Here is a 26,093-nt window from a genome sequence, read left to right as displayed (position 1 = left end):
GTCTGTGCTGAACTTTGAAAAATTGAGGGAAGCAGTCACTGTTCTCTAGAGAAAATTCTGCACCTCTTTTACCAGAGTAGCTTCTAATTCAAGAGGAGGCAACTTTTGTTCATGGTACTAGAGGTGGCTGTTGATTATTTCAGAATAAAAAAAAATTTTTTTATATAGCAGGTTCTTATTAGTTATCTATTTTATACATATTAGTGTATATATGTCAATCCCAATCTCCCAGAATAATAATTTTTTAAATACAGAATAGGAGGCAGTGGCCTAATTGTTCAGAGGAAGTTTATCCTGTGAGAATTGATATATTTAGACTTGAACTACACTGCGTCATTTCCTCTCAACCGTTAATGATGATCATAGCCCCCTTTCCTTTTAAGGAGCAGTTAGAAGTCCTCCCCAAAACCTATCTTTTCCATTATTACTTTTGGCAATTATATCTTTACAGGTGACCAATATATCTCCATATCTGCAAGCACCCAGGAAAACAGTATAGCAGATGAAAAAAGAGAATCTGTATTTACACTTTATTAGCTAACAAATCCCTCTTCCATACATAATTTCAAGTATACCTGATCCAATCCCATGGGGTGTGTGAGCTCAACTCTGTATCTTAAATGCAGAAATAGGAATTCAGAGAAGGTGAGGGACGTGCCCCATGACAAATGGACACTTGATGGACGAAGTAATGTATTATAGTTAAAGGGGTCATTCAGAATTGAGTTCAAATCTTTTTTTTTTTTTTAATTGGCGTATAGTTGATTTACAATGTTGTGTTAGTTTCAGGTGTACGGTAAAGTGATTGTTATACATATACAGATATTCATTCTTTTTTAGATTCTTTTCTCATATAGGTTATCACAGAATATTGAGTAGAGTTCCCTGTGCTATACAGTAGGTCCTTGTTGGTTATCTGTTTTATATAGAGTAGTGGATATATGTTCATCCCAAACTCCTAATTTATCCCTCCCCCTTCCCTTGCCCCTTTGGTAACCATAAGTTTGTTTTCCATGGCTGTGAATCTGTCTCTGTTTTGTAAATAAGTTGATTTGTGTCATTTATTTAGATTCCACATGGAAGCAATATCACGTTATTTGTATTTCTCTTTCTGACTTACTTCAGTATGATAATCTCTAGGTCCATCCATGTTGCTGCAAATGGCGTTATTTCATTCTTTTTTATGGTTGAGTGGTATTCCATTGTATATATGTACCACATATCTTATTTATCCATTCCTCTTTCGGTGGACATTTAGGTTGCTCCCATGTCTTGGCTATTGTAAATAATGCTGCTATGAACTTTGGGGTGCGTGTATCTTTTCTAATTAGAGTTTTCATCTTTTCCTGATATATGCCCAGGAGTAACTCTATTTTTACTTTTTTAAGGAACCTCCATACTGTTCTCCATAGTGGCTGTACCAATTTACATTTCCCACCAACAGTGCAAGAGGGTTCCCTTTTCTCCACACCCTCGCCAGCATTTACTGTTTGTAAACTTTTTGATGATGGTCATTTTGACCTGTGTGAGATGATAGCTCACTGTAATTTTTATTTGCATTTCTCTGATAATTAGTGACGTTGAGCATCTTTCCATGTGCTTTTTGCCATCTGTATGTCTTCTTTGGAGAAATATCTATTTAGATCTTCTGCCCATTTTTGATTGGGTTGTTTGTTTTTTTGACATAGAGGTGTATGAGCTGTTTGTATATTTTGGAGACTAATCCGTTGTCGGTCACTTCATTTGCAAATAGAGTTCAAATCTCGATGGGACCTCCCACTATGGATATAAATGCGGACAACTCTCTGAACCTCAGCTTCCTAATCTATAAAATAGTGTCTGATATTAACACCAACTTCACCCAGTTGCTGTGAGGACCAAATAAAATGTCCTGGAGTAAAATGCTGGGACATAGGAGGCTGGTAATCTATGTTAGCGCTTCCTTCTGTCACTTTCACTTCAGGAAGAGAGGGGGTTTCCTGAATTGACCTTCAAGAATTGTCTTGTAACTCAGGTAACCTGGAGGTCGGGCTCCAGGGTTGGTTTCCTGTTCAAGTGTGTTAAAACCAGCAATTAGCAGCCCCTAGTGCACCAGGAAAGAAAGGCCCTCCCAAATTAAAGCAAGACATTTAGCATTCTTTCTCCATTAGAATTGGGAGCTATTAGTGATTTAATAGAAAGTCAGTAGCTTTCGCGAAGAATGTATGGCACCGAAAGTCCATCTGAATATTGTTTGTTAAATCAGGTGTAAAGGTTGAAAACCATCTCCACATCCCTCCATATCCTTCCTCTAAACTTGTAAACATTTAGAGGTGTAACCTTGACAGCATGAGAAGATGGTGTTTGTTTTTATTAAAAGGTCTTTCCTGTTCCTTGGGTGAAGCCATTCTCTTGATCACAGCAGGGCTAGAATCAAGGGAGATCAAAACAGACCAGGAAGACTCCATCTAGGGCCACAGCCAGCACCGCAGATTTCTGAACTATTGCACTTTCACTGCCTGTGTGTTTAGGAGTGTTTTCTCCCCTGCTGGCAGGGGATCGAGGGGTGAGGGAGTTCGTTGATTATTGAGGAATTATGTATGTTATATTTTTTTAGGATTCAAACCAGTTGTTGGTAGGGTTTTGAGTTATCCTTTAATTGGACTCCGGGCATCAGCCAGCAAACAGAGCCTCAAAGTTTAAGGAAATAAGTAAAAATGCACACGTATAAGTACTTGTATGTATGTATGTAGAGTATATGTGTTTGTGTGTGTATGTGTATAGTTTTTTTAATTGTGGTAAAAAATATATGTAAAATGAAATTTTCCATTTTAATCATTTTTAAATATATACAGTTCCATGTATTTAGAATATATAAAAATGTATACATAAATACTATATATGTAGTTTTAATTCATAGACCTTAAAACATACATCTCTGTATGTCTTTTGTATTTCATAGTAATTGCTAAACAACAGTCTAAGGAGAAGGGATGACCTTTCTTTTTCTATTTTTAATTAACTAATTAATTTTTGTTTTGTTGTTGTTTGAATTTTTGAATTTTATTTATTTTTTTATACAGCAGGTTCTTATCAGTCATCAATTTTATACACATCAGTGTATACATGTCAATCCCAATCACCCAATTCATCACACCACCACCCCACCCCCTGCAGCTTTTCCCCCTTGGTGTCCATACATTTGTTCTCTACGTCTGTGTCTCAATTTCTGTCCTGCAAACCGGTTCATCTGTACCATTTTTCTAGGTTCCACATATATGCGTTAATATACGATATTTGTTTTCTCTTTCTGACTTACTTCACCCTGTATGACAGTCTCTACATACATCCACGTCTCAACAAATGACCCAGTTTCATTCATTTTTATGGCTGAGTAATATTCCATTGTATATATGTACCACATCTTCTTTATCCATTTGTCTGTCAATGGGCATTTAGGTTGCTTCCATGACCTGGCTAATGTAAATAGTGCTGCAATGAACATTGGGGTGCATGTGTCTTTTTGAATTATGGTTTTCTCTGGGTATATGCCCTGTAGTGGGATTGCTGGATCATATGGTAATTCTATTTTTAGTTTTTTAAGAAACCTCCATACTATTCTCCATAGTGGCTGTATCAATTTACATTCCCACCAAGAGTGCAAGAGGGTTCCCTTTTCTCCACACCTTCTCCAGCATTTATTGTTTGTAGATTTTCTGATGATGCCCCTTCTAACTGGTGTGAGGTGATACCTCATTGTAGTTTTGATTTGCATTTCTCTAATAGTTAGTGATGTTGAGCAGCTTGTCATGTGCTTCTTGGCCATCTGTATGTCTTCTTTGGAGAAATGTCTATTTAGGTCTTCTGCCCATTTTTGGATTGGGTTGTTTGTTTCTTTAACATTGAGCTTCATGAGCTGTTTATATATTTTGGAGATTAAACCTTTGTTGATTCATTTGCAAAAATTTTCTCCCATTTTGAGGGTTGTCTTTTCATCTTGTTTATGGTTTCCTTTGCTCTGCAAAAGCTTTGAAGTTTCATTAGGTCCCATTTGTTTATTTTTGTTTTATTTCCATTACTCTAGGAGGTGGATCAAAAAAGATCTTGCTGTGATTTATGTCAAAGAGTGTTCTTCCTATGTTTTCCTCTAAGAGTTTTATAGTGTCCGGTCTTCCATTTAGGTCTCGAATCCATTTTGAGTTTATTTTTGTGTATGGTGTTAGGGAGTGTTCTAATTTCATTCTTTTACATGTAGCTATCCAGTTTTCCCAGCACCACTTATTGAAGAGACTGTCTTTCCTCCATTGTATATCCTTGCCTCCTTTGTCATAGATTAGTTGACCATAGGTGCATGGGTTTATCTCTGGGCTTTCTATCTTGTTCCGTTGATCTATGTTTCTGTTTTTGTGCCAGTACCATATTTTCTGGATTACTGTAGCTTTGTAGTATAGTCTGAAGTCAGGGAGTCTGATTCCTCCAGCTCCGTTTTTTCCCCTCAAGACTTCGGGGTCTTTTGTGTCTTCATACAAATTTTAAGATTTTTTGTTCTAGTTCCGTAAAAAATGCCATTGGTAATTTGATAGGGATTGCATTGAAGCTGTAGATTGCTTTGAGTAGTATAGTCATTTTCACAGTATTGATTCTTCCAATCCAAGAACATGGTATATCTCTCCATCTGTTGGTATCATCTTTAATTTCTTTCATCAGTGTCTTATAGTTTTCTACATACAGGTCTTTTGTCTCCCTAGGTAAGTTTATTCCTAGGTATTTTATTCTTTTTGTTGCAATGGTAAATGGGAGTATTTCCTTAATTTCCCTTTCAGATTTTTCATCACTAGTGTATAGGAATGCAAGAGATTTCTGTGCATTAATTTTGTATCCTGCAACTTTACCAAATTCATTGATTAGCTCTAGTAGTTTTCTGATGGCATTTTTAGGATTCTCGATGTATAGTATCATGTCATCTGCAAACAGTGACAGTTTTACTTTTTCTTTTCCAGTTTGGATTCCTTTTTTTTCTTTTTCTTCTCTGATTGCCGTGGATAGGACTTCCAAAACTATGTTGAATAATAGTGGTGAGAGTGGACATCCTTGTTGTGTTCCTGATCTTAGAGGAAATGCTTTCAGTTTTTCACCATTGAGAATGATGTTTGCTGTGGGTTTGTCATATATGGCCTTTATTATGTCGAGGTAGGTTCCCTCTATGCCCGCTTTCTGGAGAGTTTTTATCATAAGTGGGTGTTGAATTTTGTCAAAAGCTTTTTCTGCATCTATTGAGATGATCATATGGTTTTTATTCTTCAATTTGTTAGTGTGGTGTATCACATTGATTGTTTTGCCTATATTGAAGAATCCTTGCATCGCTGGGATAAATCCCACTTGATCATGGTGTATGATCCTTTGAATGTGTTGTTGGATTCTGTTTGCTAGTATTTTGTTGAGAATTTTTGCATCTATATTCATCAGTGATATTGGTCTGTAATTTTCTTTTTTTGTAGTATCTTTGTCTGGTTTTGGTATCAGGGTGATGGTGGCCTCATAGAATGAGTTTGGGAGTGTTCCTTCCTCTGCAATTTTTTGGAAGAGTTTGAGAGGGATGGGTGTTAGCTCTTCTCTAAATATTTGATAGAATTCACCTGTGAAGCCATCTGGTCCAGGACTTTTGTTTGTTGGAAGATTTTTAATCACAGTTTCAATTTCGTTACTTGTGATTGGTCTGTTCATATTTTCTATTTCTTCCTGGTTCAGTCTTGGGAGGTTATACCTTTCTAAGAATTTGTCCATTTCTTCCAGGTTGTCCATTTTATTGGCATAGATTTACTTGTAGTAGTGTCTTAGGATGCTTTGTATTTCTGCGGTGTCCGTTGTAACTTCTTTTTCATTTTGAATTTTATTGGTTTGAGTCCTCTCCCTCTTTTTCTTGGTGAGTCTGGCTAATGGTTTATCACTTTTGTTTATCTTCTCAAAGAACCAGCTTTTAGTTTTATTGACCTTTGCTATTGTTTTCTTTGTTTCTATTTCATTTATTTCTTCTCTGATCTTTATGATTTCTTTCCTTCTGCTAACTTTGGGTTTTGTTCGTTCTTCTTTCTCTAGTTCCTTTAGGTGTAACTTTAGATTGTTTATTTGAGATTTTTCTTGTTTCTTGAGGTAGGCTTGTATTGCTATAAACTTCCCTCTTAGAACTGCTTTTGCCACATCCCATAGGTTTTGGATCGTCGTGTTTTCATTGTCATTTGTCTCTAGGTATTTTTTGATTTCCTCTTTGATTTCTTCAGTGATCTCTTGGTTATTTAGTAACGTGTTGTTTAGCCTCAATGTGTTTGTGTTTTTTACGTTTTTTTCCCTGTGATTGATTTCTAATCTCATAGCGTTGTGGTCAGAAAAGATGCTTGATATGATTTCAATTTTCTTACATATACTGGGGCTTGATTTGTGACCCAAGAAGTGATCTGTCCTGGAGAATGTTCCATGCGCACTTGAGAAGAAAGTGTAATCTACTGTTTTTGGATGGAATGTCCTATAAGTATCAATTAAATCTATCTGGTCTGTTGTGTCATTTAAAGCTTCTGTTTCCTTGTTTATTTTCATTTTGGATGATCTGTCCATTGGTGAAAGTGGGGTGTTAAAGTCCCCCACTATTGTGTTACTGTTGATTTCCTCTTTTATAGCTGTTAGCAGTTGCCTTATGTATTGAGGTGCTCCTATGTTGGGTGCATATATATTTATAATTGTTATATCTTCTTCTTGGATTGATCCCTTGATCATTATGTAGTGTCCTTCCTTGTCTCTTGTAACATTCTTTATTTTAAAGTCTATTTTATGTGATATGACTATTGCTACTCCAGCTTTCTTTTGATTTCCATCTGCATGGAATATATTTTTCCGTCCCCTCACTTTCAGTCTGTATGTGTCCCTAGGTCTGAAGTGGGTCTCTTGTAGACAGCATATATATGGGTCTTGTTTTTGTATCCATTCAGCAAGCCTGTGTCTTTTGGTTGGAGCATTTAATCTATTCACGTTTAAGGTAATTATCAATATGTATGTTCCTATGACCATTTTCTTAATTGTTTTGGGTTTGTTTTTGTAGGTCCTTTTCTTCTCTTGTGTTTTGCACTTAGAGTAGTTCATTTAGCATTTGTTGTAGAGCTGGTTTGGTGGTGCTGAATTCTCTTAGCTTTTGCTTGTCTGTAAAGCTTTTGATTTCTCCATCAAATCTGAATGAGATCCTTGCTGGGTAGAGTAATCTTGGTTGTAGGTTCTTCCCTTTCACCATTTTAAGTATATCATGCCACTCCCTTCTGGCTTGTAGAGTTTCTGCTGAGAAATCAGCTGTTACCCTTATGGGAGTTCCCTTGTATGTTATTTGTCATTTTTCCCTTGCTGCTTTCAATAATTTTTCTTTGTCTTTAATTTTTGCCAGTTTGATCACTATGTGCCTCGGAGTGTTTCTCCTTGGGTTTATCCTGTATGGGACTCTGTGCTTCCTGGACTTGGGTGGCTATTTCCTTTCCATGTTGGGGAAGTTTTCCACTATAATCTTTCAGATATTTTCTTGGGTCCTTTCTCTCTCTCTTCTTCTTCTGGGACCCCTATAATGTGAATGTTGTTGCGTTTAATGTTGTCCCAGAGGTCTCTTAGGCTGTTTTCATTTCTTTTCATTCTTTTTTCTTTATTCTTTTCCACAGCTGTGAATGCCACCATTCTGTCTTCCAGGTCACTTATCCGTTCTTCTGCCTCAGTTATTCTGCTAGTGATTCCTTCTAGTGTATTTTTCATTTCAGTTATTGTATTGGTCATCTCTGTTTGTTTGTTCTTTAATTCTTCTAGGTCTTTGTTAAACATTGCTTGTATCTTCTCAATATTTGCCTCCATTCTTTTTCCGAGGTCCTGGATCATCTTCACTATCATTATTCTGAATTCTTTTTCTGGAAGGTTGCCTATCTCTACTTCATTTAGTTGTTTTTCTGGGGTTTTTTCTTGTTCCTTCATCTGGTACATAGCCCTCTGCCTTTTCATCTTGTCTATCTTTCTGTGAATGTAGTTCTTGTACCACAGGCTGCAGGATTGTAGTTCTTGCTTCTGCTATCTGCCCTCTTGCTGGTGATCTGATTCTATATATATAAAATTCAGCATACTGCTAGTGTTGGACGGTGTCCTGCAGAGGCTGGGGGTGGCTGTGGCTCACCGTGAGGACAAGGCAGCAGAAGTTCTGGGAAGTACTCCTTGGTGTGAGCCCTCCCAGAGTCTGCCGTTAGGCCCACCAGAGATGATGACCTTTCTTTTTATGCCCTTATCCCTTTACTATTGTCTCCTTCTCAAGGCCTTTGACCTCCTCTGGCTCTTTCCTGCCTGTCCTCAGACCTGCCCTTGGTCTGCCTGTTCCCACCAGTCCTTTCTTCAGCTCTCTCCTTTCCTCCTTTTGTGCAATTGAATGTTTGGCATGTTTTATAGGAAGCTGTCCCTTATATTTCCAGTCAGTTAAGTATCTCATTCAGAATCCGTGTCTCTTCCCTGTGCTCTCATGTGCTGCTTTCTTATTTATGGTTGAGCTCTGGTCATCCATGCTGAACGCTTCTAGCCCTTCCCTCATCAGCCTCTTCTCCTCTTGCCTCCTTTTCATGATTCAGCTCCAAATTCCCACACTGCATCAATACCACATCCTTCTGCAAACACATCTTAGATCGCTATCAAAACTAGATTGTTCTCCAACACTGGCCTCTAGGTTCTTTGTCCAGACTCCTTTGGACAGCAGTGTATCACTCACCTCCTTGGCCTACCCCTACTGCTGCCTCACCCATCTGTGTTTGACAGGTCTATTCAGATCTGAACCTATTGTTAGATCCAGCCCAACTTTCTCAATGCATCCTATTCAGCCCTTTGTGATTCTGGCAAAGCATCCCGCAGCTTTGTCTCCTTGAAGCTAGAAATAGCACCTGATGAGAAAGAAACAGTGGTCTATATCCATTTCACTTGTACATGTCACAAGGATTCCTATAATTTCATTTAAGTGCTTCTAACAAAAAATGGAATGTCACTATGGCAAAACTTTCTAGAAATGCATTATTTCATCCAAAATTATGGGGCAAGCAAGAAAGACAGGGATGTAAAATGAACTGTCAGTGTCCCACCACGTGTTAGCTGGTCACCTTCTGCCATCACTCCGTCCGTCCGTCCCTTGGTCTTTCTGACTTAAATTCAGATGACACGAGAGGACTCAGTGGGGAAAGCGTCCATTTTCTCAGCCTGAAAAGCAAGCAGCATTATTTCAATATTATCACAGGTGTATCAAAGACCACTTCAAAAGGAAAACGACAACCTTAGGACTGGAGGGGGAAATCACTCAAAACAGCACAGGCTTCCAGTCACCCCAGGATCTGAGAGGTTAGGGATTTGTCGTAGCAATCATTTTATTTCAGAAAATGATTTATTTTTCCTTTCATGAAAGTAGTTTACTCCGCTCTTGAGTGAGACTTTTACTCTTAGACCAGAAGATTTTTCCTTGACAGCACTGCTCCAGTGGATGAATGAGGGAAGTATGACTCCTGCCCAGGAATGCAGAGGCCAGGCTGCACCTCGTGTTCATTCATATTAGCCGTACAACACACTGAGGTTTGCGAGTAACTTCATGCCAGGAGGAGCAACAGGTGTGTCATACATGCATATCATTAGGCCAAGCAAGTGCTCGGGCCACTGCCAGTCCTTCCCCCTCCTTTGGGTGAGATCATTAAAATCACCTATTCCTCTATATTGCTTTCTTTTGGCGTTGCTGTAATGTTCTGTTTAAGAGTATACAGCACAGGGAACTCTGCTCAGTATTTGTAATAACCTAAACGGGAAAAGAATTTGAAAAAGAACAGATACATGGGGGCTTCCCCGGCGGCGCAGTGGTTGAGAATCCACCTGCCATTGCAGGGGACACGGGTTCAATCCCTGATCCGGGAAGATCCCACGTGCCGTGGAGCAACTAAGCTCATGTGCCACAAATACTGAGCCTGTGCTCTAGAGCCCGTGAGCCACAACTACTGAGCCTGCGTGCTGCAACTACTGAAGCCCGCGTGCCTAGAGCCCGTGCTCCACAATGAGAGAAGCCACTGCAATGAGAAGCCCGCGCACTGCAAAGAAGAGTAGGGGACTTCCCTGGTGGCGCAGTGGTTGAGAATCTGCCTGCCAATGCAGGGGACACGGGTTCGAGCCCTGGTCTGGGAAGATCCCACATGCCACGGAGCAACTAGGCCCGTGAGCCACAATTGCTGAGCCTGCGCGTCTGGAGCCTGTGCTCCGTCCGCAACAAGAGAGGCCGCGATAGTGAGAGGCCTGCACACCGCGATGAGGAGTGGCCCCCACTTGCCGCAACTAGAGAAAGCCCTCGCACAGAAACGAAGACCCAACACAGCCATAAATAAATAAATAAAAATTAAAAAAAAAAAAAAGAAGAGTAGCCCCTGCTCGCCGCAACTAGAGAAAGCCCACGTGCAGCAACGAAGACCCAACACAGCCATAAATAAATAAATAAATAAAAATAAAATTTAAAAAAAAAGAACAGATACATGTATATGTGTAACTGAATCACTTTGCTGTACACCTGAAACTAGCACAACATTATAAATCAACTATACTCTAATATAAGAATTAAAAAACAAAACAAAAGAATAAAAATAAATAAATAAATAAAATAAACATGTTATTTTTAAAAATAAAATTTTTAAAAATTGTTTAAAATTAAATTAAGAAATCAAAAAAGGGAACAATAGTGAGGAAAAAATCCTCAACTAGGAGTAAAAATCTAAAATTTTCCCACTAGATGAAACAAAATTCAAATGAATTCATATTCAGTGAGCAAATTTTAAACCCAAGGCTCTGTATATCACTCGAGATTGCTCTGTTAGACACTATGTTGATCCCTTTGCATATTTGGTCCTATGAAATATAGTCCTCAAGATGTCCAACTACAGGAAATTGGACAAAGAAAATTCCTGTGACCTGAAATAAATCAAACTGAAGGCAAAAAACAAACAAAAACGAGTATACAAGGTCACCCTTGTGATTTGAATGTGAATTCCTTATCATCATCATTTCACATGGACAAATGCAGACTTTCTGGCGATGAGCCTTTTTTCCTTTCCCAGACCCCATCTATCTCCGACATGTGTCCTGGTTGTCTTAGGAGAGCGAGATTCTTCTGGGATTCTTCTGGGTTGACCTGTTGCTCAGGACCAACACGCCAGCGGGACGAGCCACTCAGGGAGCGGGCTCATGGCACTCAGCACGTACACCTTGGGTAGCTCAGATGTGCTGGTTCCCAGCCAGTGACATGCTTTGTGTCAAAGACACAAGGGTCTGTTGTTCTCACTCACAACGCAGAGCTGCTCCCATGACACCAGGGGGATGTTGTAATGAAGCCCTTGCTCCTGTTGGAAGCTGGTTTCACATTACATACTTTTATTTGAGGTACAGGAAAGGCCATTTACCAAACTGCACTTGTAGATCACTGAAAATTCATGCTTCATTTTAAATACAAAATACAAATTGAAATAATTACTGTATGTCCAGAGATTTTTATTCGACTTACACATTTACTAATTGATTCCTCTTTTTAAATATTTCATGAGCATTGAAGTACTTCAAGCCAACATCACAGCATAGGAACACTTAACTTATGTGAATTCCAATCTAGGCTTTGGTAAAACAAAAGAACAATGTACAAAGGATTAATCTCCAAGATTTACAAGCAGCTCATGCAGCTCAATAACAAAAAAACAAACAACCCAATCCAAAAATGGGCAGAAGACCTAAATAGACATTTCTCCAAAGAAGATATACAGATGGCCAACAGACACATGAAAGAATGCTCAACATCATTAATCATTAGAGAAATGCAAATCAAAACTACAATGAGGTATCATCTCACACCGGTCAGAATGGCCATCATCAAAAAATCTACAAACAATGAATGCTGGAGAGGGTGTGGAGAAAAGGGAACACTCTTTCACTGTTGGTGGGAATGTAAATTGATACAGCCACTATGGAGAACAGTATGGAGGTTCCTTAAAAAACTAAAAATAGAACTACCATACGACCCAGCAATCCCACTACTGGGCATATACCCTGAGAAAACCATAATTCAAAAAGAGTCATGTACCAAAATGTTCATTGCAGCTCTATTTACAATAGCCAGGACATGGAAGCAACCTAAGTGTCCATCATCGGATGAATGGATAAAGAAGATGTGGCACATATATACAATGGAATATTACTCAGCCATAAAAAGAAATGAAATGGAGGTATTTGTAATGAGGTGGATGGAGTTAGAGTCTGTCATACAGAGTGAAGTAAGTCAGAAAGAGAAAAACAAATACAGTATGCTAACACATATATATGGAATCTAAGGAAAAAAAAAAAAAAAGGTCATGAAGAACCTAGTGGCAAGATGGGAATAAAGACACAGACCTACTAAAGAATAGACTTGAGGATATGGGGAGGGGGAGGGGTGAGATGTGACAGGGTGAGAGAGTGTCATGGACATATATACACTACCAAATGTAAAATAGATAGCTAGTGGGAAGCAGCCGCATAGCACAGGGAGATCAGCTCAGTGCTTTGTGACCGCCTTGGGGGGGTGGGATGGGGAGGGTGGGAGGGAGGGAGATGCAGGAGGGAGGGATATGCAGGAGGGAGGAGATATGGGAATGTCTGTATATGTGTAGTTGATTCACTTTGTTATAAAGCAGAAACTAACACACCATTGTGAAGCAATTATACTTCAATAAAGATGTTAAAAAAAAAAAAGAACAATGTAGTTTTCATTCAGTGTAATGGCTGAGGAAACAGCAGTGTGTTTCAACACGTCAACAGTTATGTGCTTAAGAGATAGTGGAATATCGATAATAGAGTATTGTGTCATGTTTTCATGGGTCTTCTAAGAGACCTTCAGGGCTGCTGACTTTAGAACCTGACATCTAAGTAAGATGAGATGCCACTATATTATAAAGCCTTCATACTTCTTTATTTTCCTCAATTCTGTCAGCTTCATTTATTTTAATTGAAGTACAGTTGATTTACAATGTTGGGTTAGTTTCTGGTGTACAGCAAAGTGATTCAGTTATATATATATATACACACACACACACACACTCTTTTCAGAAAAGAATATATACTTTTCAGACTCTTCCATTATAGGTTATTACAAGATATTGGATATAGTTCCCTGTGCTATACAGTAGTACCTTGTTGTTTATCTATTTTATATGTAGTAGTGTGTATATGTTAATCCCAAACTCCTAATTTATCCCTCCCCGCCTTTCCCTTTTGGTAACCGTAAATTTGTCTTCTTTGTCTGTTACTCTATGTCTGTTTTGTAAATGAATTCATTTATATCATATATTTAGATTCCACATATAAATGATATATTTGTCTTTTTCTGTCTGAATTACTTCACTTAATATGATAATCTCCAGTTCCATCCATGTTGCTGCATATGGCATTACTGCATTCTTTTTCATGGCTGAGTGTGGTATTCCATTGTATATATGTACCACATCTTCTTTATCCATTCAACTGTTGATGGACACTTAGGTTGTTTCCATGTCTTGCCTATTGTCAACAGTGCGGCAATGAACATTGGGTGCATGTGTAATGAGTCCAGTGGTCTTTTCAAGAAGGATATGCCATCTAACTTTGAGTAACTTAGCTTCTATGAGCCTGGATCACCACATCTACACAAGGAATGTGGTAAAGAGTGAAGACCCCTACATCCTCCAGCCTACCTTCCTAGTGTCACTCAGCCGGGATTCTGGGTGGGCATACTCTAAGCAAAAGACCATAGACAATACGACCCCCAGTCAGGGTTCTTTTCTAGAGCTAGAAAGAACTCCTGCCCAGTTCAGTAGCCACTGGTCATAGAAAGCTATTGACATTTAAATTAACTAAAATTAACAGCTCATTTCCTCGGTTGCACTAGTCCCATTTCAACTACTTACTAGCCACATGAGGCTGGCGGCTACTAGCCTGGAAAGCACGGTTGTAGAACATTCCCATCATCACAGAAAGCTTCCATCGGAAAGCTCTCTTCTAAAGTATTTCAGTTATTTTTATACATTTAAGAGGTTTGGGAGGAAGATGGAGATTTAACATAGTGTTAGTTCCAAAATGATCAAAGATCCTGGTATAGACGCCAGGCTTTGTGAAGTAGCTTATATGAGTATGTTGAGCATAATACAAATAGAGTAGTCCCTCTTTCCAGAAAAAGCCTTGTCTTTGCTGCCATTCACACCTTGATGCGTGCCGTTCTCCTTGTGTGAAATAATCTTTCCTTTTATTGCTTATTAAAATCTTTCACATCCTTCAAGCACCCTTCAAGTTCCTTTTTAGGTCTTACCAACTTATGCTGACTTCCATGCCGTCCCCTGCAATCTGTGATCTTCCAACTTGAGTAACATAGAGGCGGAGGCTTTATCACACACTCCGTTCTGTCACACTTCACTGTGTCATTGTCCCCACCCCATCAGACATTCTTTGTACACAAAATCTCCGAAATTCTTTGTACACCATGACGTCTTGAAAGTACTTGCCACAGATGGTTGTTCATTCAGCAGATGTTTGTGGAGGGCCTACTGATTGGAAGTTACCATCCTAGACATCAGGGATGTAAGGAGGAAAGAGGTGGCAAATAGATAAGTTTGTAAATATTTAGGAAGTTGGAGCAAAGCCAGGGTTGATTAATGCATACCCATTCATAATTTATTTTACCATTTTATTTGTTTTATAAAAACTACCACTTAAAATGAGCAGTACAAGTGAATGTCAAGTTCAGATCAAGATCACTGGACATGAACTTGGCTTTTTTCTTTTTCTTTAAAGATGACACTGCTCCCCAAAATCGAGCAGAGAAACAGCAGGAAGTTCCTTTCCTGCTGTCACAATATAAATAGATGGTATACAGTGAAGCTGCCTTATCAGGGCAGGTTTTAGTTTTTATATTAAACCCAAAAGTTGTGTTAACTGAGATGTTCTTTTTATTTATTTACTTGTACACATAGGTGAAAACGAATAATTGTAGCAAGAGTCCCAAGAGAATTTTGGTCTTGGGATTTCTAGCTCCATGGGCTGAAGCACATTATTTATCCAGCATGGGGCTGTGAGGCACACACCAGGTGGTGATGGTCCCTCTCATAGGCTCTCGGTGGACAGCTTTGTGCATGTCGAGGCCGGCGAGGGAGTGTCGTCTTCTCTGGGGCTGGCGAGGCTGAGGCTGGGGCATGGGAAGTGCAGGATACCGGGAGCTGGTCGTGGTGACTGCTGGGATGCCCCAGGCTCTGGCACCTGCGGGTAAGGAGGGGAAACAAGTCGCCTGACCGGGAGTCACTCGCACCGCCAGCCCCTTCCTGCTTCCCTGCTCTGCCTTCTGTTTGAGTCATCCTGTCATGTGTGGTTGCAGTTTTCCTATAGGAAATAAGACCACAGCTACACAGTTCACAAAGTCAGCCTGGCACCTGCTTGAAATTTCCGCAACACTTTCAAATAAACATTAGACAGGGGGCTTCCCTGGTGGCGCAGTGGTTAAGAACCTGCCTGCCAATGCAGGGGCCACGGGTTCGAGCCCTGGTCCGGGAAGATCCCACATGCCACGGAGCAACTAAGCCCGTGTGCCACAACTACTGAGCCTGTGCTCTAGAGCCCACGAGCCACAACTCCTGAGCCCGCGAGCCACAACTACTGAAACCTGCGTGCCTAGAGCCCATGCTCCGCAACAAGACAAGCCACCACAGTGAGAAGCCCACGTGCCGCAACGAAGAGTAGCCTCCGCTCGCCTCAACTAGAGAAAGCCCACGTGCAGCAACAAAGACCCAAGGCAGCCAAAAATAAATATAAATAAAATAAATAAATTTATTTAAAAAAAGAAAACATTAGACAGGAAGGCAGTTTAGTTGTTGATAAAAATGTGTATTTCCTTATGCCCCAAAGAATTGAAGTCTGGAAGAGAAATATTTGTCCGTCGACCCCCCCCACTTTTAGCATAGCAGCATTATTCACAGTAGCAAAAAGGTGGAAACAACCCGTGTCCATCAGTGGATGAATGGATTTTTTTAAATGTGGTATGTCCATACAGTGAAATATTATTCAACCTTTAAAAGGAAAGAAATTTGTAACATGCTACATCATGGTTGAACCTTGAGGTTCATGCTAAGTAAAATAAGCCAGATGCAAAAAGATACATATTGTATGATTCCACTTATACAGGGTACCCTGAGTAGGCAGAATCATAGAGACAGAAAGTAGAAAGGTGGTAGCAAGGGGCTGAGGGGAGGACAGAATGGGGAGTTAGTGTTTCATGGGTACAGTTTTAGTTCTGCAAAATGAAAAGGGTTCTGGAGATTGGCATCACAACAACAGGAATGTGCTTAACAGTACGGAACTGTACACTTCAAAATGATTAAGATGGTAAATTTTCTGTTATGTGTATTTTACCACAATTTAAACTTAAATATATGTATTCCTTGAAAAAAAATTTCGTGTTTAAAAACTAAAAGTAGGTCAGTTAAATACCCACTCACACTAATTCCTTCATTGTCATCCATTTACTATTACCTTGTTCACTTGTGAGTTTTTTTCAATTATTATCTTATAGAAAAGTCACGCTCACTTTTCCTTTTCAGATCAATCTAGAGTTCAGTAAATAGTGCATTCTGTTCATTAAATGTGTCATGAGTAGTACTAATCTGTTTTGTTGTTGTTTTGTTTCACTTCCAGGGAAAACATAAATCTTTAGTTAGCCCTATTGCCCTCACGCCATCATAATAACATTACTTAAGGTTTGTGCAGCGTGATATTTGTAACACACTGCGCGGCTTCAGTGCTTGCAGTAAAACGAGTACAGCAGCATATTCACATCTCCCGCTAGGAATGAGGTTGCGTGATTCAGCCAGATCTAAGGGGCTGTGTTCTTCCTTTGCCCTCCTGTCCCACAGCAGCCCACAAACCCCCCACCTCAGCTGCTCTGGAGGGCTGGAGGAGCCAAGGTGAGCCAGGTTGCATGGGACCTATCACACTGCTTGGGTGACACCATATTCTGTGAGCTGCCTTCCCCTGAAAAAGTGTAACTGTCACATCACATGGAATCCTTGCTTTGTCAACAGGAAGGTCAGAAAATATTTATTCATTTATTCAACTGTATATTGAGAACCTACTCTGTAGTCCAGGGGCTGTACTGTATCCCACCTCTACGTGAACAAGAGGTGGTCCTTGACCTCAAAGAGTTTATAGGCTATTCTCAATTCTTCAGCTAATGAACATGGAATCTTTTACATTAGAAGTTACACTCGAGGTTTTCTCTAGCCCAGACTCAACTTTGCACTCATGCGGTCATTCTCCTGCAACAACCCTGGAGCCATACTCGGCTTACCCTGAACTCTGCCAGAGTAAAACAGCTCTGGTTATTATAGCTTTTCCTTAAACATTTCCTTCTGATTTCTGTCCTTGCTTCACCTTCTGCCTTCCTGGAAAATAACGATCATTTCTTTCTAGAGTTGTCCCTTCTAGAGGTGGAGATTCTTCTTCTTTTTTTTTTTTAAAGAATCAACGTTATTTATTTATTTTTGGTTGCATTGGGTCTTCGTTGCTGCGCGCGGGCTTTTTCTAGTTGCGGCGAGCGGGAGCTACTCTTTGTTGCGGTGCACAGGCTTCTCACCGAGGTGGCTTCTCTTATTGCGGAGCACGGGTTCTAGGTGTGGGCTTCAGTAGTTGCGGGCTCAGTAGTTTCGGCTCCGGGGCTCTGGAGCACAGGCTCAGTAGTTGTAGTGCACAGGCTTACTTGCTCCGCGACATGTGGGATCTTCCCGGACCAGGGATTGAACCGGTGTCCCCTGCATTGGCAGGCAGATTCTTAACCACTGCGCCACCAGGGGAAGTCCTGAAGTGGAGATTCTTCTCTGATTTCTCTTATGACATGTTTTACAAAAGGCCCCTTGCCACCCGGTAGATTTCAGCATCAGAGTTTGATCCTGGCACTGTTACCATCCGAGGTCCATCAGTGCATCCCAACAGGGCGTGGGCTTTGCTAGCAGCCACTCATTGCCAGGCCCTGCTGAACCTCTGGTGCCATGTAACACCCAGGTCAGAGCATTACAGGGCTATCGGATGGCAAAGAAGAGAACGCCCACGTGTGCTTAAGGAAGGTCAGTACAGGCTTCCTGGAGATGCTGGCCTTTGAGATAGATCTTAGAGCGCTCAGGGAGTTTTAGCAGAGGTGATCTTGAGTTTTTCTTACTTAGGTACATTTTAAGAAGGTTAGACTTGCAGTAGAGGTGAGGGTGTGTTAGGAGTGAAGAAACCAGTTAGGAAGCTTTCATGGTGGGCGAGACCTTTAACATCTCAGCCAAGAGCACTTGGAAGGGTCATCTTCCCCACATCCTCACCCACGCTTGATAGTCTCATACTTTCAGTTCTGCTGATCTCACGGTTGTGAATTGGTTTTTCATCATTTTAATTTGCCTCTCCTTGATCACCAATGAGATTGGGCATTTTTTCATATTGTTGTTAGTTACTCTTTTGCCTAGTATTAAATATTTGTTTGTCTTTTTCTGAATTTGTGGGAGTTTTATGCATTCTAGTAACTAATCTTTTAAATATTTGTAAGCATCTTCTCCTTATGCTTTATCCTTATTTCTGATGTCTTTTTTTTTTTTTAATACAAGAAACTTTAAATTTTGATGTCAGGTCTATAAATCATTTCCTTTAAGGCGGAGTTTGTTGTTACCTTGTTTAAGAAATCCTTCCGTACCCCAGGATAATAAAGAGAGTTCCCCGATTTTTTTCCCCAATATGTAGAGTTTTGATTTTGAAGATTTTGCCTTTGTTCCATATTGGACTTATTTAGGGGCCTGGTGTGAGGCAGGAATTTAATTTTATTTCTCCAGCCAAAAGTCAGTTGAATAGTCAGTCCTTTCCCTGTTTTGTGCCATGTCTACTATATACTATCCCACACCTGCTGAGGTGTCCTTCTATGTTCTTTGTTGTCTTCCCTTGATTAATCATCTTGTCCTGTGCCGATACCACATGGAATTAATCAGCATAATTTTGTAGTATGATTGATACCTGGTATGGCAGGTCCCTTATCTTTGTTCTTTTGGTTTTATTTATTTTTGAAGTTATCTTACCTATTTATGCTGTTACTCTTCATTATGAATTTTAAAATCGGTTGGCCAAGTAACCTAAGTGCTCTTGGGATTTTTATTGGAATAGGATTGAGCTAATAGATTAAGTTTGAGAGACCGACCTCTATTCAGTATTGCATCTCCTCATCCATGAACAAAGTATTTCTCTCCGTTGATTCAGATCCTCTTTTATGTCCTTCAGCAAAAGATCATAATGACTTGCACCTTCATTTCTTTTTTATTTGTTGAAACATGCAATATTTCAGTTCCAGACCACAGAGCGACTCTACAGTAATAAAAACTGTAGTAATAAAAAACACATTTTAAAGCAATTTGGGGTACTATCAGATTGGCAGAGCAGAGCTAGCTTTTATTTTCTCCTGTTAGGTAACTCTCCTCCTGTATATATCAGCAGTAATTCATGCAAATGTACCATTTGCCACTGCCCAGCAAAGTCCTTGAGGTGGACCATGAGAGGCTTCTGCCCCTTGGTTGACGTCTGTTCCATCAGCACTTGGTCCAGCAGCCCTTCACTGAACAGTAAATCCACCAACCGACTTCATTATGCCTACGTGTTTTCTACCCACAGTGAAATTAGGAACAATTTTGTCAAATGCTTTGCTTGAATTAAGAGTCACTTTATCCATGACACATTCCTTTCCTAATGAACCATCCTTGTTTCTGAAGGCCACTTTTAGTATTTTACTAGCAACCTATATCCAAGTGTTGCATCCAACATTGTGGAAGGTTTTCCCATCTCCTCCCCACACACTTATTTGCCCATATCTAGTCTTCTCAGATTTTTCCCATTCTCCTTGTTGTCTCATAATTTGCTAAAGTGACACTAGGTTCAACCTCTGGTTTTCCAATAAAGTGTTTGATCACATTAGCATTTATATTAAAATCTCAACCCATTCCTGCTCACCAAAAAAAAAAAAAAAAATGTGTTCTTTAGAACTGCTACATTTCTGTCATATAACCCAAGTTGAGACCCACTTAAACACCAGCACTATTTAGTTAGGAGACTTTTGTTCTGACTTAAAAGATCACTAAAAAGCATAGTATAAACTACATTTTTTAAAAGGATGCAGTGGATAAGAATGATTTAACTAGATAAGCAGCCTCTGAACTGGCTGAACATCTAAGGCTTCTTACTTGCTAGTTGATCTCTGATCTGAAAATTTCAGTACATTAAGGATGATAGAAGAGAAAAGTGCTTCAAATACTACAGTTGATGAGGAGGGAATCTGGTAGTGAATTTTAAGCAATTACAGAAAATCTCACTAAGCTCTCCCTTAATTCTTTAACCAGATTGAAGTTAACGATTTTGTGGTCATTTGTGTTTTTCCAGCTTCCAATTGTGGAAAAGATAAGAACCATCGCCCAGGCTGTCTATGGAGCCGAAGATATTGAACTCTCTCCGGAGGCACAATCCAAAATAGATCGTTACACGGAACAGGTAAAAGTTGTGCATCTAGGGGGGAATATCCAGCTTAGGCTTTTGAAATTATTCGCCTTGACTTGAGAGCTGGTGTATGTCCCACCAGCTGAACTTGGCTTAATCTACTCTGTGGTCTACAAAAATTGAATTAATGTCCTTGGGTAGGACGTTAACTGTAATTATGGTGAGAGTACATACATCATTGACTTTTATGGTTATAAATTTGTCTCATATAGGTGGTGTCCATGTTTATCTGTGTGTGTGATCTTTAGCCCCTGCTAGTCAGCCAGAAACATTGAAACTGTTCTTGGATGTGCAGCAGTGGAGTCAAGAGTTAAATAATCTGTAGTGCTTCCTCTTACTGTCTTAAAAATGGTAGCATGGTGCCAGGTTAGTCAAAGAGGACTGCAGCACATGAAGTTGGCGGTGCTTGGTATTCTTTCTTATACAAGTGCTTCATTGGCTTGGTGCTGAGATTGTCCACAATGGCTGAAGGCTCCATCACCTTCTGCCGTGCACATGGCCAAGATTCAGCAGCGAGAGTCTAGTCCTGTAATGGTTTTGTCGAATAGGCTGCACTGCAGCGTGTTCGGCCACCTTAACCAAAGGGGCCATGTGCCTCAAACACCCCCTCCAGTTTGCTGTGATCAGATAGAAGTCAGAGCTCTTCAAGAGCTTGCTGGCAAAAGAGCTTCATGATGAGTATCGCTGATCTATTTTTTTTAATCCCCCAACTCCTAAATTCTATTTTTAAAGCATATTTAATATTTTGTCCTATGCTACCAGCACTAGCCAGAGTATTCTCCCAGGTTTGGTAAGATAGTCAGCAATTCATTTCTTCTTAGGATTTTCCAAGAGCTTAGAATGCTCTTGGCTTGTGCTTTTTAATAAATGATTCTCAAACATTGCTGTACACACTGGCATTGTTCTGCAGTGAAATTTTCCCTCATCTGCAATGAAATGAGTAAAATAAGGTCATTGTCATGAGGTGTTTTTTTTTTAATAAGTTTTTAATAATGCTATTTAAGGACTATCATTAATTCTAATATTAGGTCCTTCCTGATGTTTTCTCAGGCTTAAAATCTTCTTTCTTTTATGAAGTAATATGGTGATGGTATATAGCATATTGGGTTTTTAAAAAATATATTCTTACTGGCAAACTTTTAAATTGGCAAACCTATATCAGTTCATAAAAATTATTTCAATATTTGATTGATCTCTGAAACCCAAAATTCTGGGCACCATTTCTGTAGAGCAATTGTGATCGCCACCAGCAGATTTCTGATCCGTATCTGAGAGTAAAGGGAACACCCCACCCCCAGCCCCAGTTGATAGTACTCTGAAATCTTCCAAATAGTTCTACGTTGAATCATAAGAAATTCTGTGTGGGTTACCTCTGAAGATTGCATTCCTTTTATCCCTGTCTGTCCACCGAGGGAATGTTCCTTAAAAGTTACGCGTCAAGTATGTGGTTGCAGTTAATTAGCCAAGTCTCTAAGGAGGCACTGTGTGCCCTTAATCGGGACCAGGCAGCGAGGACACTGTCCTTTTTGTGAGACCCCACATGTGACTTCCTCCCCTTTCACCTTTGGAACTCTGGGTCAGGCATCGCCTTTGGTCCTTAAAAATAAGAGGCTTAAATAGTGACCTCATCTTAGTTCATATAATGTAATCGCAGATCAAATAGCCATGATTCATAAAACAACACAAAGAGGCTCTTTGCTTCCTGACAGCCTCTAAGAATGAGCGAACAACGGGACTAAAAGCCTTGTTACAAAGCCTTTCTCCAGATTACCTTTCTGAGTGCCGGATATTAATATCCTTAGAAAGTGGTTTCTACAGCTGCTGCTGCCGCCGCCTCTTTGCCTGCAAATAACCACCTTTTCTTCAGAGACACACATAATGCTGCCTTTCTGTAGCAAGAATTATCCAAAATAAGTAATAGACACCCTCAACTTACCAGGTGATGATCTCGTGCAGATGAGTTTTTGTCGCATCTTCTTGTTCAGTGAACAAGCAGTAACAAGCACTATTGTGTGTGTGGATCTGAGTCGTGGGGATTCTGTGGCGTGCGGGTCACACAAGTACAGAAGATGAACGTTTATGCTCAAGGAACACCTTTCCTTACCTTTCTTACAGGGTTTTGGAAATTTGCCCATCTGCATGGCTAAGACCCACCTTTCCCTGTCTCACCAACCTGACAAGAAAGGCGTACCGAAGGATTTCATTCTACCCATTAGTGACGTACGGGCCAGCATAGGCGCTGGGTTCATTTACCCATTGGTTGGAACGGTGAGTGTGTAACATTCTCCAGAAACCTTCCCCAGTCTGTGTTGTCATGATGCCTAAAATCCTTATGCTCTGGGAACACCTTACAGATCGGGTATTGGGAAGTAATTAATAGTATTTGCTCTTTTCCTAAATAACCATCTTCTACCATGAAAAATGCACCTGCCATCAGGGTTTGGATTTTTCTTTTCTTTAGATCACATGTTCAGGATCCCTTGAGTCATAAAATCAATTCCCCCCTCATAGAACATGGAAGAGAATAATTTGGGAGGAGCCAGTCTGCTGTTGAAATGGTGGGGGATGGCTTAGTGTAGGGCTTCTGGATCTTCACATCACTGCGCTCAGAATGATAAGACTTCACTGCGGTGGGATAAATGGAGGCCACCACCATGTCCAAGAGACAGGACCAGCCCCCCACCCCAGGGCTGGGGAGATCAGTCTTTCACCCTTCACCTCTTTGTCAGCACATTAAGGGGGGAGGGAGCTCTGCCTTAGAAAATGAGCAAATCACATGAGTTCTCGTTTTTGACCTTGCCGTGAAGGGACATTGTTGCTATGGGATGGTTATTGTTATTTCAAAGCTTCTCCTTGGACGGAGGGGAGATAGCACGGAAGTGAAAGCTTATCAAAGCGCTTAAAATCCATGATGATAGGCTTAATACATAAAATGCTTCATTATAGCCACACAGAGACATGGTGGTTTCCCTTGGTCTGTCTTCTTATCATGGGACGCTCCTGGATTAGATTCAGCACAAAAAATCTTGATCATCTCTGTTGCTGTCATTGTTGTTACAAGCTGATCCAAGTCCAAACAGGAAACATAACAGTTTTTAAAATAAGCCATGTGGCTCTGTTGTTTAAGCAGTGGATGGGTAGAAAGTGCATAATGAGTACAGAGTTGCTTGCCTTCATGTTTACACGTTTCATCTGATATTGGGCAAAGTGTTTTCAATAAGCGTTTTTTGAATTCTTAATGCCTGTGACGCACAGAGATACTAAGACGAGCACTGGGTTGAACAGCACAGAGGCATCTAGTAAGTGTGGTGTTGGTGTTGGCATTTGAAATGCTCTCAGGGCACAGGGGAGGCAGTAGGTATTTCTCACCAGGTTGGGGACAGAGGGTGTGTGGAAGAAAAAGAGAATCAACCTCTGAACTCGGGAAACAGTGAATCTTGACTCAAAGGCACAGAAGTACATGGTACCCTTCCCAGCGTGGTCCAGTGTGGCTGGAGTTGGACAGGGGTTGAGAGGCTGAGAAATGGGATTAGGGTAGCAACACCAGGCCAAACTGTTAAGGATCTCAGCTGCCATCTTAAAGACCTTGGATTTTATCCCATGCACACTGGGGAGTTACAGTAAGGTGGGTTTTGTGCCTGGTTTTTATTCTTTCTCTTTGTTCTCTTTTTTTTGGCCACGCCACGTGGCTTGCGGGATCCTAGTTCCCCCACCAGGGATCGAACCTGCGCCCTCAGAAGTGAAAACACAGAGTCCTCACCGCTGGAAAAGAAAAATGTCTGATTTATATTTTAGAAAAATAGCTCTGGTAGCAATGTGGAGAATGTTTAGAGGAAAGAGAACCAGACCCAGGGAGACATCGGCTGAGGCCAGAGGTAATCAGGGTTGGCGTGGCAGCCGTAGAAGTAAATATGGAGAGTAGAGACGAATTCGAGGTATATTTTGAAGGTAGCCACCTGCACGTGGGGCTCGGGGGAAGGGGCACTTCTAGCCTGAGTGTAGACGGTGATGGTGTCCGTCGTGGAAGGAGTACAGTCAAGAAGACAGATGGGCAGGGCCAGAAATGCGTCTGGCCAGGACGTAGACAGCTGAAAGGGCTCATAGGATCTATAAAATGGTCTGTGAGTCCATGAGAAATACAGATACAACACTCAGAAGAAAGGAACAGGCAGGAAGAAGGCCCTGAGAGCTTTAAGAATATACATGAGGGTGGACACGGGGGAGAAGCAAGGATATGCATGAGAGAAATAAGCGGTAAAGGATGGTACTAGGAAAACAGCCATGTTTCCGGAGCCAGCGGGGTAACAGGAGCCCTCGAGGGTCTGGGCAGAACCATCCTATGTGGCACGGGGAGACCAGAGAGTAACCACAGGAGCTGGCGGTGGAGTTTCCCACTGAGGGAGGCATAGCAACGGTGCTATGAGAGAGAAGGGTTCAAATAAAACAGGTTCTGAGTGGTAATTTTAGAAAAGGTGCAACTGAAGGTAAAAAAAATTCAGATCAGTGGTCCAGGGGGCAGAGGGGGGAGGGGACAGATTGCAGAGGGGCACCAGCGACCTTTTGTGGGTGATGGAAATACTCTATATCAGCGGTCCCCAACCTTTTTGGCACCAGGGACCAGTTTCGTGGAAGACGATTTTTCCACGGATGGGGGAGGGGGGATGGTTCAGGCGGTAGCGCGAGCGATGGGGAGCGATGGGGAGTGATGGGAAACGATGGGGAGCAGCAGCTAAAGCTTCGCTCGCCTGCCTGCCGCTCACCTCCTGCTGTGCGGCCCGGTTCCTAACAGGCCGCGGACTGATACCCTTCCATGGCCTGGGGGTTGGGGACCCCTGCTCTATGTTTTCATTGTGGTGGTGGATCCATGACTGTATACTAGTGTCAAAACTCACAGACCTACACGTTTTTAAAGGGTAAAATTTATTGAGTATAATTTAATCCTACCTCAGTTAACAAAAACACGAGGAGAGCTTGCTTTATATTCCTTAGAATGGCCTCCCTGATGGCAGCCCCTCAGGGCCAAAGATCTGGTCTTCAGTCCGTGAAGGCCTTTGCTTAGCAGAGCACAGCTGGCTAGTACCCGCCCAGAGGGACCAGGGACAAGCGGCCACGAGGGTCCCAAAGAGCATGGAACAGCGGACACAACTGAGGAGGGAATTAGCCGAGTTCCTAATCTGCCCTGTCTTGTCCTGCACAGATTTGAAATCCCACAGTAGTTCTCCCAACAAATTCATTCATTCAGGGAACGTGCACATGGCCCTGTGCTCCATGCCGTGGGGAGCCCCCAGTAAAGCAGCTTTCTCCACTTTAGGCAGCTAGTAAAGGTAGATAGAAGGGAATTTAAAAAGACAATGGTTTGGTGTAAAAATTGTGAGTCAGTAAATGATACCTTCTGAGTATCTGAGCATTTAAGAGTCATTAAATACCAATCATAATTTTAAATCTGTGGGGTCACTAAGCAAATAGATGCTGTGAGTCTCCTCCCACCTCAACTGATA

General features: G+C 40.9%; 1 protein-coding gene across 11 annotated transcripts in view; it reads left to right on the top strand.

The window, feature by feature from the left end:
- The window catches only part of MTHFD1L (methylenetetrahydrofolate dehydrogenase (NADP+ dependent) 1 like), a 212,569-nt gene that overhangs the window by 131,948 nt on the left and 54,528 nt on the right, over positions 1-26,093 (top strand). For 8 of the 11 annotated variants that reach the window (XM_082474543.1, XM_082474541.1, XM_082474545.1 and 5 more), the window contains 2 exons: positions 20,482-20,589; positions 22,711-22,863. In XM_082474543.1, the coding sequence (XP_082330669.1) occupies positions 20,482-20,589; positions 22,711-22,863 (261 nt within the window). Of the gene's footprint in view, positions 1-20,481; positions 20,591-22,710; positions 22,864-26,093 lie in introns of those variants that run through there. The other 3 variants (XR_014267280.1, XM_082474536.1, XM_082474537.1) reach the window with 2 other exon arrangements.

Source organism: Balaenoptera physalus, assembly GCF_965194825.1.
Source record: "Balaenoptera physalus genome assembly, chromosome: 9".
NCBI classification, from domain to species: Eukaryota; Metazoa; Chordata; class Mammalia; order Artiodactyla; family Balaenopteridae; genus Balaenoptera; species Balaenoptera physalus.
Note: the sequence above shows the minus strand (reverse complement) of the source record. Positions and strands in the feature narration are given on the sequence as shown.